The sequence below is a fragment of the Galleria mellonella genome, unplaced genomic scaffold (assembly GCF_026898425.1).
Source record: "Galleria mellonella isolate WM207_F2 unplaced genomic scaffold, CSIRO_AGI_GalMel_v1 utg132, whole genome shotgun sequence".
Lineage (NCBI taxonomy): Eukaryota > Metazoa > Arthropoda > Insecta > Lepidoptera > Pyralidae > Galleria > Galleria mellonella.
The window spans coordinates 7,162,978-7,175,658 of record NW_026441989.1 but is presented as its reverse complement, the minus strand read 5'-3'; the positions used below and the strand labels follow the sequence as shown (position 1 = coordinate 7,175,658).

The 12,681-nt window shown below is 32.0% G+C and overlaps 1 protein-coding gene across 4 annotated transcripts in view; it reads right to left on the bottom strand.

Moving 5' to 3' along the window:
- Positions 1 to 24: 24 nt before the first annotated feature.
- The window catches only part of LOC113518335 (uncharacterized), a 29,255-nt gene continuing 16,598 nt past the window's right edge, over positions 25 to 12,681 (bottom strand). For 3 of the 4 annotated variants that reach the window (XM_026903205.3, XM_052902525.1, XM_026903206.3), the window contains exons 13-41: positions 12,376 to 12,503; positions 12,105 to 12,284; positions 11,817 to 11,941; positions 11,528 to 11,675; positions 10,875 to 11,111; positions 10,640 to 10,793; positions 10,230 to 10,553; positions 9,983 to 10,143; positions 9,773 to 9,898; positions 8,796 to 9,020; positions 8,216 to 8,533; positions 7,883 to 8,054; positions 7,544 to 7,670; positions 6,963 to 7,077; positions 6,516 to 6,674; positions 6,206 to 6,427; positions 5,749 to 5,877; positions 5,492 to 5,656; positions 5,218 to 5,373; positions 4,842 to 4,940; positions 4,347 to 4,499; positions 3,880 to 4,017; positions 3,346 to 3,506; positions 2,972 to 3,089; positions 2,780 to 2,886; positions 2,318 to 2,483; positions 1,891 to 1,991; positions 1,529 to 1,667; positions 25 to 578 (exon numbers count right to left, since the gene is read on the bottom strand). In XM_026903205.3, the coding sequence (XP_026759006.2) occupies positions 516 to 578; positions 1,529 to 1,667; positions 1,891 to 1,991; positions 2,318 to 2,483; positions 2,780 to 2,886; positions 2,972 to 3,089; positions 3,346 to 3,506; positions 3,880 to 4,017; positions 4,347 to 4,499; positions 4,842 to 4,940; positions 5,218 to 5,373; positions 5,492 to 5,656; positions 5,749 to 5,877; positions 6,206 to 6,427; positions 6,516 to 6,674; positions 6,963 to 7,077; positions 7,544 to 7,670; positions 7,883 to 8,054; positions 8,216 to 8,533; positions 8,796 to 9,020; positions 9,773 to 9,898; positions 9,983 to 10,143; positions 10,230 to 10,553; positions 10,640 to 10,793; positions 10,875 to 11,111; positions 11,528 to 11,675; positions 11,817 to 11,941; positions 12,105 to 12,284; positions 12,376 to 12,503 (4,616 nt within the window). In that variant the 3' untranslated portion in view covers positions 25 to 515. The remainder of the gene's footprint in view (positions 579 to 1,528; positions 1,668 to 1,890; positions 1,992 to 2,317; positions 2,484 to 2,779; positions 2,887 to 2,971; positions 3,090 to 3,345; positions 3,507 to 3,879; positions 4,018 to 4,346; positions 4,500 to 4,841; positions 4,941 to 5,217; positions 5,374 to 5,491; positions 5,657 to 5,748; positions 5,878 to 6,205; positions 6,428 to 6,515; positions 6,675 to 6,962; positions 7,078 to 7,543; positions 7,671 to 7,882; positions 8,055 to 8,215; positions 8,534 to 8,795; positions 9,021 to 9,772; positions 9,899 to 9,982; positions 10,144 to 10,229; positions 10,554 to 10,639; positions 10,794 to 10,874; positions 11,112 to 11,527; positions 11,676 to 11,816; positions 11,942 to 12,104; positions 12,285 to 12,375; positions 12,504 to 12,681) is intronic. The other variant, XM_026903208.2, reaches the window with a different exon arrangement.

Genomic DNA, 12,681 nt, shown 5'->3' with positions numbered 1-12,681 from the left:
CTCGTCCGAATAATATGTAGGCAATTAGTTCAACAGTTTTATTATAAAATTACAAGTACATAATTACAAGAAATCACTACTGAGCCCCTGACATAACAATAACAATCATAATCAGGATGTCTCACTAAAAGATTTAATATTAAGGATATAGGATTTTAGGAGTGTTTAGGCCGTCGCTGTACAAATGTTGTGACTAACTATTACTAGGCTTGCATAACTATCGATAGTGCTGCCGATTCCATCACAAGTCTATGATCTGTATTAATAGAGGTTAAGCATTTTAGGGAGTTAATACTCATTATTACTTATATAAATTATTCTTTTTCCGATTGATGTGTTCAAATGAATGGCAAATGCTCACATTCTCGGCAGGGTTCGAGAGATCTGTCTGTTTTGTGTCGATAGTTATACATAATTGTCGATATGTATGTATTGTGATATTACATGCTATGTGGAAAATCATAAAAGAATGGATAAATACACTATAGTAAAGTGAGAAAAATAGTAGTTGTCAGTTATTTCCCTTTCCTTTTGGCTGCGGGGGTAGCGCTTGATGCTCTCGAGCTGGGGGCTTCGTTCTGTGAATGTAAAACATTTAAAAAATGGTTATTTTTTAGTTTTAATTTAAAAACAGTTATTGAGTTGTTGTGAAATCGAAGTGCGTTTTTAAAATGCATGCATGCATTTTAAAAACAATGAACAATGCATAGAATCGAGTGCAATGTAAGTTTCTATAGCTACTTGCAACGGATAAATTAAATGATAAATTTTCGTATTATCATTAGTATTACATGTTAGGTCACGAAAAAGTAATATGGCGGCCATAAGATGAAAAATTCAATAATACAATATAAAATTAAAAAAACTCATTATGTATAGTGTCCATTTTGTAGTTTTTAATATAGATTGCAGAAAATGTAATACATTATGGACTCAAGTAAATACATAATTGTATCTATAAAATAGATTTCTTTTTTATTTAAGACATCCAAATTTTAGTTCAGATAATTAGCGTAGTTTTGCTCTTTTTAGGTACCTTTTTAGACACTAAGTGAATTGCACTGTTTCGTCTAGGTACAGTTTGGTCTACTAGGCGGATTTATATATTTAAATTCTTACTATTTACATATAGACGATTTTGGCGGTGTAATGATTCAATTTACTGTCTTATCTTACAATGGTCGCGGGTTTGAGTCCCGCTCCATACAAACATTCGTATTCACAAGTATGTTATTCGTAAATATATGTATGTATTTATTATAAAAACAAATATTTCTGGTACCCACAAGCTCTTATTAGTTTGTGACTAGATGGCACTGTGTAATATGTCCAAAGAATATTTATTATTGTTACAAAGTAGTTTAAACGTGGCACTGGATTGCGCTTCATAAGTTTTTACTCGCTGTTGCTAGATATTAAATATCGGAGGTTCCTTCGAGTCTTTGTACATGATGTTGCGGTGTCGTACATACTATGCCTATAAAGCGCTTTAAAAAATCGAGTGTGTTGATTTGATAATGGATATTACCGCTTTGAGAGGTTTAGCTGGTGAAGTACGCGAGAGTGTAGCGGCGCTAGCGTTGCGTAACACTGGACGCGCTCCCGCTCCACCTCCGCTCACACTGCCCGACATCGCACTGACAGGACGCTCCGGACTCAGCTCTTTGCTACATTTTATAAAATTTGATTATTATATTATTTCACTAAAGAAACTTGAGCAAATGTTTTTTGTACACGGGATAACGATACCTCAAGATTGCGTCAGACAATGAATCTTTAATATGCAATTTTTTTTATTGTATCCAAATGTTAATTTTCAGTATTTTTCACTTTTTAAATAGCGTTTTATTTGGTGTTAATGGAGATATAAATTGAATATTGATTTCTTACCTGTTTCCACGTGACAGTTGCCCTTTTCTGCTGAACATATCAGAAAGTCGTCCACGCAAGTCTCGTTTGCTTCCCGCTGCGCTCATATCAGAGTCTGAACCCTGTAAGAATTGATTCAATATGTTTAATGTTGTCGCTGTCTGTCCGTCCCTATGTATGCTTAAATCTTTAAAACTACGCAACGGATTTTGAAGCGATTTTTTTTAATAGATAGAGTGATTTAAGAGGAAGCTTTATATGTACAATACATGCACAATACAGTAGAGAAACACTGATCATTTTAGAGGTTTCTAATGTGATGTGATGTAATGTGCACCCGTGCAAAGCCGGGGCGTGTCGCTAGTCCAAAATCAATCTTTTAGAATATTTAATTTTCTGCAAATGTATTTTAATTACGTAAATACTTAAAAACATTATCCAAACTTACTTGAGAAACAGTGCCGATTGGTCTAAAATCAACTATTTCTGGATGATCGACTTGATCGTCTATAGATCGCGATTTGGTGAGTTTTTTCAGTTTGCCAAATAAACTCTTCTTTTTCTTTTTATCTCCTGGCAATACATCGCTTTGAGCTGATCCACCGGACAAACGGCTGGGAAATAAATTTGTAAATGAGTCAATATTTTGTTAAATTCTAAAGTAACAAGGTGCTGTATTAATAATAAAATAAAATTATACTCTAAATATCAATAGGCTAACAAGCTACGACGACGACTTCTGTTGCGTGACCGGGATAACGGTCTATCTCTCCTTCTCTGTCTTAAATGTTACGTGCTCCCCAAATTTTAATGATAATTGGTAATTGGTTGGGCAGATAAGACGCCACGAAGTAACAAATAAATATTAATAATAATATATTTATATTAGTAAAGATATTCTCAAGCGTACCTATCGAGACTGGTATCACGTTGCATCGTAAACAAACGGCCGTCATCACCGTCTAGGGATTGCATCGAAGAGACACTACTCTCATCTACAGATTTCCAAATTAAGCTCTGAAAAATAATATATTTATAAATTTGTATGGATAAATAGAAAATCTACTTAAAAAATAGTATTTTACATTTCTCTTGAATTTACCTGTTCTTTGGTAGTTTGCTCCAGTGAGATGGAGCGTTTCTTGAGAGAGGGCGCTCGCGAAGGCGTACGGGATGCTGGCGTCACAGAGAGCGTGTCTCGCGGTTCCGTTGACATAGCTCTAAAATAAGTGAGAATTACTTTACATTTGTAACGAATTATAATTTGTTATTGTTTAAGTTCACGTACTTTGAATTGATGGTTTAGTGGTGGCCATTTTGTTTTTGTTTAATGTTACATCTTAATAATAATCATAAGTCTAAGAGGAATCGATAGCTTCCGTTTTGTAGAGTGAAACAATGGACATTGAAACCGAAGTGGACCGTTGAACACATCATTCTCCTTTTTTCCGTGTAGTCAGGTAAGAAACGATTTACCTCCTGGCACTAGCTTGCTGCCTACGCTGGCGCTCAGCTATACGCGAAGCTCGCAGCTCATCGGTGAGACGACGCAGCCGCGCCGCGGTCGCTGCCGCCTCCGCAGCACTGTTGGCCTCCGCGCTTTCCGGCGTTGCTGACCGCGATCGGGACTTTGATGACTGGAGTCAGTAAAGCAGGACAGTTAGCATTCAAAAAAATGTATACTTTTCAATGCAGTTATTTTAACGACCAATGTGTTTACCTAAATTGTTACCTACACCAATATAAAATATTACTTATTTAATTTAAAAGAAATACATAGCAAAAATAGATTAATAGATTTTTCAATACAGGTAAACAATTTTTAATGTTGTAGAAAATTAAACAATAGTTGTTTTAGGATGATAGTTAAAAAAAATTCTGTGGTATTTAGTACAGTATGATCTTAAGTTAGATCACATTGTATTTGAAGAGTTCGGGGTGTGACATTATACTGTATAGTAGTAATTCTAAACGACGAAGGGAAGTTCTCTTGTGACTAAGGGTACTTACTCTGTTTCGTCTCGGCGGTGTAGGTGTCATCAGAGTCTTTTCAGGTTTTATATTGGAATCGGTGCGGAACAGGTCTGGACTCTGTTTCATTAAATCCTCTATTGTTTCCAGCAGCTGTGTTATTATTCTGTCGTCTTCCTGTGTATCATAACGAAATTAGGTAAAATCCTTTTGATCTGTTCATTATAATAAATAGTAAATAGGTATCTACCTGAAATTTGGAATCTGTGATTATCGTTATGGATTTTCATTTTTTGTTGGATTTGTCCAAGTTTTTGATTTACATATGATATTTTAGTGATAGACTATTATGATTTTTATGTTAATTATAGTCACAAAGGAAATAAATAATTTATTATTGAGTATTTCAGATTAGAATAATATAAAAAATAGCGTCATATACATGTAAAGAGTAAAAGGGGAGTAGGTTTGCAAGAGGAACACGTCGATAAGATCGTTCGTCATACCTGCTGGGCGCGCTTGAGCGAGGCCACAAGCAGCTTGTTCTGGTCGCGGTCGCGGTCGTGGCGCTCTTTGTCGCGGCGCAACTTCTCATTGGCCGTACGGAGTTTCGCGTGAGCGTCGCGCAGCTCAAGCAGGTCGCACTGCAACTCTGTCACCTGATAATATAATTCACTTATTTATTGAAACGTTTTTAGACGCTTGGTAATTTAATAGTTGTAAATTGTTATAGAAATATGATTCAAATACAAAAATCATACTTTGATAAAAGTAGGTACTGTAAGATTTAAAAATTTGGAAGCTAGTGAAAATGGAAGGGACCGGCGTCCATTGAAGCTCAACTAGTTAAGCACTAGCTATTGTATAGCGTCTTAAGGTACGGTTTAAAACCCTGTCCCGAAACATTCAAATTTCCGTACGAAATATTGAATAATGATTTTCGTATTTTAATAATATTTACACTTATTTATTTCTGAGCAACAGTATCATTATTAATTTACCTTTTTCTTAGCTTCTTCTGTTTCTTCTTCAGTGGTTCTCTTCAATTGATCGATTCTTCTCTTCATATCTAATCTCTCCTTGTCACGTTCACGTTCAACCTAAAACGCATTATGTAATAAATAATACTTAACACTATTAAAATACATACGTATAGGGATTATGATATTATTTTATTTTGCAAACACTATGTTTCTCGTTTTGAGTTTTGATTTCGACATTATACATACATACTAAAGACGTCGGATTACATCAATATTATGTGTAAGTCCGTATATTATCTGCCTTTTGTATCACATTTTAATTATAACAGTTTGAATAAATAAATGCGTATTAACGTAATCAATAATTGTCGTGATCGCCTTATTCATAGTTTACCTCGAATAAAGTCTGCCTCAAATCTCTCGCAAGTGTGGAAGTTTCCTGAAGGAGACGTTGCTGTTCATCCCGCTCTTTATGCCATGCGAGTTCCATTCGCGTTGCTAGACCTGCCACTCGTGCTCTTCCCGATGACAACAGTCGCTCCTCTTCGTACTGTTAAGAAATTATTAATGAAACTAAACATCACGAGCATAAGGTACACATTACATTGATTATTATAAAATGACATTAAATTTACAAAAGAAAGTTAAAATAATTAATCAATACAAACCTCGTTTAATCTCGATTGCATCTCTGCTAGACGCACCTCGGCTGCAGATTTTTCACTCACGAGCTCAGTATTGAGTTTAGAAGACAGCATTCGCGCTTCACACAATTCGTCCTCAAGGCATGCCACTTGTTGCTCCAAGGTAGCTACTTTGCTGCGATATTCTTCCTATTATTGACGCATTAAGATAGTAATTATTTTTACATATACGAGTATAAGGCAGGTAGAACATAAGTGTGTATACAATTTAATTTTCTAACCTCATCAGTGCTGGATATTGAAGCTCTTTGAGTTCTTGTGTTACCACTGCTTTTCATTTCTGCCATTGATTTTTGAGCTGCGTCTAACATCTGCTTATAATTATCCCTTTCTCGCTTGAACCTTGACACCTAGAATAATTGTTATAATATTATATTTTAAATAAGAAAGAAGAACTACTCGGCCTACTGATATCCTTGGTTTGATTCTCGCCTAATCATTGTAGAAAAATGATTGTGTTGTTTTAATAATATAATTTTCTAAATATTTTTGCAGCACCTGGATTAGAATCGTAGGTAGTATTCTTATACTTGATCTATCCATTCATATATTTTAATGTTTCCGACAGTAACTCAGTTGTCAAAATGATCTGTGTCCTTAGTATTAAATAATAACGTTACATAGACGGCGAAAATAATAATATTGCTTTAAAATATTTAAGTATCAATTATTTCTTACTTGATTATGCAACGATTTTAGCTCCTCTCGCATAGTATTCATTTGATCTTCATATCGCATCTTTGTGTCCGTAAGCTCGGTTTTTCTAGCTTTTTCTGCTTGCTCCAATCTTGTATTCAATGCTGTCAGCTCTCGCTCTAATTCAGCGTTATCCGCCGTTAGGTTCCTATGTACTTTGGCCACTTTCTCGTAGTCTTCTGATTTCTTTCGAACTTCTTCCAACTGTACATACAATAATAATATACTTAACTAACATAATATATAATCAAGGAACATGTTCAAAAATAATTTTGATAGTACCGACACAAACCTCTTTTTTGATTAAATCATGATGGTGTGTGAGTACATCAAGTTTGTCAGTTGCTGTTCGCAGCTCTTGTTCACGCTGTTCTAAACGTGTGTTTAATCTTGCACGTTCTACTTCCCATCCTCCACCACATAATCGATCTTGCAAAGATGATATCTCAGTCTATCATGGAAAAAAAATTATATATACAGGGTGAAATTGAAGTTATTAGTCGTAAAAAAAAACTAATTAAAAAAAAAATAATCAAAAATTTAGAAGCGTCATAATATTTTGAGCTATCTATGCTAATTTAACAGCTGGAGCTGGACACGTTGTATTAATATAGATGGTCCTAAATTATTTATAATAATTTTTACTTATTATTTTCATTGGTTCGTAGAACATTCCTTTAATAGTATGCTAACGATTTCCATTTCACCCTAATATGATACCAATTCTTTTTATACTTGCCTGCATATTTGATTTTTCTTTTTGCCATGCTGCAGATTGTGCTTCAAAATTGTCTTGGATAGTTTTAATATTTGATAATGCCGCATTTAGTTCTTTTTGAACATGTAGCAATTCTCTGTAAATACAAATGTTTAGTAATTATATATTATACTAGCTGTTTCCCGCAGCGCTGCCCGCGTGAATCATTATATAATATATCTAAGAATATATCCTATGAGTTAAAATATGTGACTTACATTCATAAAGATTCAGTCAATTCAACTGATCGGTTATTTTATAGCATTTTATATATGATTCTTTAGATGGATATAACTTTTTTATTTATGAACCGAATGAAATAAACACTAAATGTTAAGTGGAGTAATTCGCAACGCATTAGTGAAACCGCATTGACATCAGTTAAGCCGTTTCTGAGATTAGCGCACACCAACGTACAGCCAAAAATTCTAAAAATCATTGTTTTGGGTTCTGTTGCGTTCATAAAACCTCTCAATAATAGTTTTCCTTATATATCTTTCATGTACAGACGACAGTAACATGTAAATTATAAGTTTGTATAAACAATCGCAAGAAGTCCTTACCCTTGTGCTTGTTCTTTTTCTACAGTAAGTCTGGCCTTAGTTACTACATGTTCTTCTTCAAGTAATTCATATTTACTGGTCAATTCTTCGTACTCTGCTTTTTCTACTGCTAACGAATGTTCTAGTTCTAGAAAAATAAAAGTAGATATATATCGTGCATTTATATATAAATGCATGATGGACTTTCATATCATATTATATTTAAAGTGTAAATTAATAGTAGTAATGTTTTTGCTGCCCTTTTCCATGAGAGAATAATTGTAAAAAAAGAAGTTACCATTACGATATAAAAATGCATAAATACCAAATCATATAAGATATATTATCAGAATATCATACTTTTGACTGTTTCTTCATACTCTTGCTTGAGGTCAGCTATTCTTTTTGTACCTGCACCAGAAGTCTGTTCTAATATTTTTAGTTTACCCTTTAATGTTGCTAGCTCTGCTTCCTTGTTTTTAATATCTTTATCATGAGTGACACGTATTCGCTCTAATTTCTTGCGTTCAGCCTGAATGTGTAAGATATTTTATAAATATTAATCAGAAAATTAAGTAGACTTCTCTATGTAAATATTGTATTTTTTCTCGTATATTTTTTTTAGAAAGTACTGGGATTGTTAATGATTTAGATAAAGTAAACTGTAAGACGTTAAAAGTAAATTATCTTTACCTGTAAGTCTGTCTCTAGTTCTGATGCCTTGCTTTCCCAGTAACTAGATTCTTTTTTTTCCGCTTGCAATTTATTTTCATGGTCCTTTTTCTCGTTTTCTAATTTTGCAATGTTCGATTTCAGTTGTGAAGCTTCTGATTGCATTGTAGATAGATCCTTCTCAGTCTTATTTAAGTCACGTTTGGTACTTGTTAAAGCATCTTCTTTTTCCTCAAGATCTTTTGTTAGTTTTTCTAATTTATCTTGCATTTGTGCCATTTCTACTGATGATATAGCTTCATCATATTTTTGATTCGAAGTTTCCCGCAAGGCATCTTCCTAAAAATGAAGATTGTTTAAGTTGTTTGGTTAATTACTTACCGTTAAGGTTATATTTAAATTTTCAATCACTGGGTAACTATCGTAATCGTGCGAACAAAATGTACGTAAAGAAAATTATTAAAGTCAGACTGGAAATTTATTGGGAGATTAAGGGACATTGTCATAAATAAGGTTCAAATCATCCATCAAGCTATCAGACAAGGTAAATAAAGGTGTACATGCAGACTGCTGCTCAGGATAATCAAAAGGTATTATATACCAGTTGTTTTATATGAATATCTTTTGCAGCTATAGTAGATTCCAGGCTTGTTAATTTATTTTCGTATTCGGTCTTCATTAATTTCATATCAGCTTCTACACCGATAAGTCTGCTTTCAGATTTAAACAGTTTTGTTTGTAAGTCGTCTTTTTCATTTATAAACTCTACTGATAAACGTCTGTTTGAATTGGAGAGTGCTACTGCTTGTTCTTTTTCTTCTGATAGCTAGTATAATATACAATAAGAATATATTTACGTAATACTCGTATAATTATACAGTACTTTCAAATATAGAAGTAGGATGGAAAATTTAAGTGATCTCACTCTATTATTCTTATGTAAGTAACTGTGAATTGTTGTTAAAAGTGTGTCATTGGCTAAATGGTATAATGGACTTGTGTGTTAATAACTATCTGAAAAAGATATTGGATAGGCTCAAAATTTCAATTATTCCTACTTTCATTCATTTACTATGAAATGGCAGTTATCACATTTTAATGCCTAATACTTTATTTATGCTTTTTAGATATAATAATATGAATTTAATAAGTCAATACAGCACTTTTAACATCAGTAAAAAATTTCACAATATCCTGAAAATAAGATAGTGTTTAACAAAAAAAAAAACCGATTTCGATTGTGGCAAAACCAGTTATTTTGATTTAAAAACTAAACTACTAAACCGATATTGATAAAATTTCTATAGATCCAATCTATAAGTTTATTCTTACAGATAAAATGAGGATTTTTAAAATCGGTTTATAACTGATGGAGTTATAAGGTAACAAACAAAAAAATACAAACAGACAAACAGCTCGAACATCGGACTCGAACTCAGTCTTATCGACTCAGTAGTTAAATAAGAAGTAAAGCCGATATAAATTATTATATATTGTATACTTTAGGAAAAGCAAAATTACATGACTTAAATTTTCAGTCTGTATAAATAAAACTTAAAGTTTTATAAAATCACTCACTTCTTTTTCTAATTTAGCTACACGATCTTTTCGAAGACCGAGTTGTTTTTCAGTACGTTTGTATTTATCTTCGGTATCTTTTAATTTCTTTTCCAATTCAACTAGCTTTTTAGTTTTATCTCCAATCTGAAAAATGGATTAATAATATAATAATGGTATCAATATTATAATGTATATACTTTTTTCATTCAAAAATATGTCAATTGATACCTCTTTGAGCAATTTGTTTTTATCCTGTTCTAATTTATTAATATTTTCAATTTGTTTTTTTAGCTTCTCAATTTCTTTATCTTTAATATCCATTTCTTTTTTAAGCTCTTCAATTTTCTTCATACACTCAGTCATCGCTGTTTGTTGTGAGGATGCATTTTCTATAAATAATAATATTATGGTAAATAAGTATAACGGTTAAATGATGATGAAAATAATAACTTTTAACATTGTATATTGTACTTACTCAGATCTACGTTTAACTTAGATATTTTTGTTTCTAAATTTTTATTATTTTCTTTCAAGGATTTTGTTTCACTGACTAAATTGTCATATTGTGTTTGTATAGTTTTATATTTCTCATTAAATTCAACCTTATCTTTTTCCAACTTCGTATTAAAATCTTTTAATTTACCTATTTCAGTCTGTAAGCGATTCTTTTCGTTAATGAATTCCGATTCATTATTAGACAGTTTAGACTTTAAATCTTCCATGTCTTTTTCAAGTTGAGCTTTAGCATTAATATTATTAGATGATAATCCAGCGTTTTTCATTACTACATACATTTCACCTGTAAAGATTATAAGGTATGAAAAATATTCCACTAAATAAACATATATATATATATATATAATTTTATTTAATAACTATTCTTACCTATTTCATTTTCAAGTTCCTCTACCATTTTTTTCATTTGTAATTTAGTTGTCATGTCAGTCAGTTTTTTAGGAGTTCTTGGTTTAAAGGATTTTATTGCGTCGTCTTTCAATGCTTTCAAGGAAGCTTGTAATTTTGCATTTTCTTTCTCTATCTAAAAATACAAATTAAGTATGATATTATTAAATTATTAACTAAATACTTATGTATCTAAGTATCACATCTATATGCATACCTTATTAAAATTAAGTTTCAATTTATCAAATTCGTCTTGTTTGACTTTCAGAGCGTCTACATCTTTCTTATTAGTTTCACTGCCAAATCTAACTTTCTTTTCAGCTTTTTCTTTATTACTTTCTAAATCCTTTATTTTTTCCAATGCTTCTTTTAGTTCCTTTTCCAATTGACTAATTTTATTTGCATTTTGTTCTAAAGATTTATCTGATTTGAATGTTTTAGTACCTTTTAGAAGCTGTAAAAAAATTAAATTACTGTACTTGTGTCAATACATATTATCATCATCATCATCATTATCTGTCATTATTTGTCCACTGTTGAATATAGGTCTCCCCATAGACTGCCATAAAGAATGGTCCTGAGCCATCTGCTTCCACTGATCCCCTGTAATGCATTTGAAGTCGTCACTCCATCTAGTGAGGGGTAGTCCTACACTGAGTTTGTTCGTACGGGGTCGTCACTCAAGAACCTTTCTTCCCCATCGTTTGCCAGTTTTTCGAGTTATGTGACTAGCCCATTACCACTACAGCTTGTTTATCCATCGGATTATGTCGGTGACTTTGGTTCTTTTGCGGATGTCCTGGTTTTACGGATTCTGTCATATATAATAAGGAATGTATAATACAAATAATATTTAATTATAATATATACCTGCATTTTTTTATTTTCTGCTTGTAGTCTTTCATTATCAGCTTCTAAACTTTGTGTTTTACTTCTCAAAACACTTGCTTCTTGTTCTATTACTTGCAGTTGTCGTTTAAGATCTACGTTTTGTTGTTCACTTGTACTATCAAGAGATCTAAAATTACAGTTTTAACGTTATTTATTTATAATAATAAGTAACAAGTTTGTATATAAATATAGGCTCATAGTTAAATTCTAACATATACACTTAAATATGTAATGATTTATTTGCATACATTTTTAAGATTGGACTTACTTGCTTTTAATTAAAGACGCTTTAGGTTTCTTTTGTGCGAGGCTAAGTTCTGCGTGTAAACGTTCACAATCCCGTTCTTTTTCAATTAATTTTTTTCGTAATTCAGCTATTTCATCTTCCAATACCTGATAAAATGAGAATTTAAATATAAATATAAATATTGAATTGTAAAATCTTTATGGTACATAACTCAGAATATATACAATGGCGGACTTATCCCATAAAGGGATTTCTTACAGTATATAGTAGTAGTAGTAAAGCTTTTCAGCTTTTGTTTATTGTTATTACCTTTACTTTTTCTTCAGCTAAATTATTACTTTTAGTAGTATTTCGTCTAAGAGTTACTGTAGTGTTTGAAGTTTTGCTTGTGACATTAGCAATTTTATCTGTAAGTTCTTTTACTTGTTTTTTTAATGAATCTCTATCTTGTTCTAATTCTTCCGCCTTTCTGCGAAGGACAGCCGCTTCCTAAAAATAATAGCTATACTTAATAATAATTTTCCAGCAATTGATCATTTTAAAAACTATGATGATATGTATATTAATTAAAATTAAGTACTTGTTCATTAAGTTCAAGTAGAAGCCGCAATTCAGCTGGGTCTTCTTCATCAGATATTCCTTCATCTTTTTCGTTGGGTGCTTCAATTGCAAGTCTGTTATTTGGAGGTGTCGGAGATAATTTACGGGCTGCAATGTGAATATTAATGAATTTTCCGAAATTAAAATCTTTTTTAGTAACGAATCAACACTTTAATATGTATTAGTAGATATTTAGATATTTGTTAATAAAGTTTAAAGAAAAATTAGTCAAAGTGGTGTTCACTTACAAATAAACCAGTCGTGTACATTGACGGTATTTTTAATA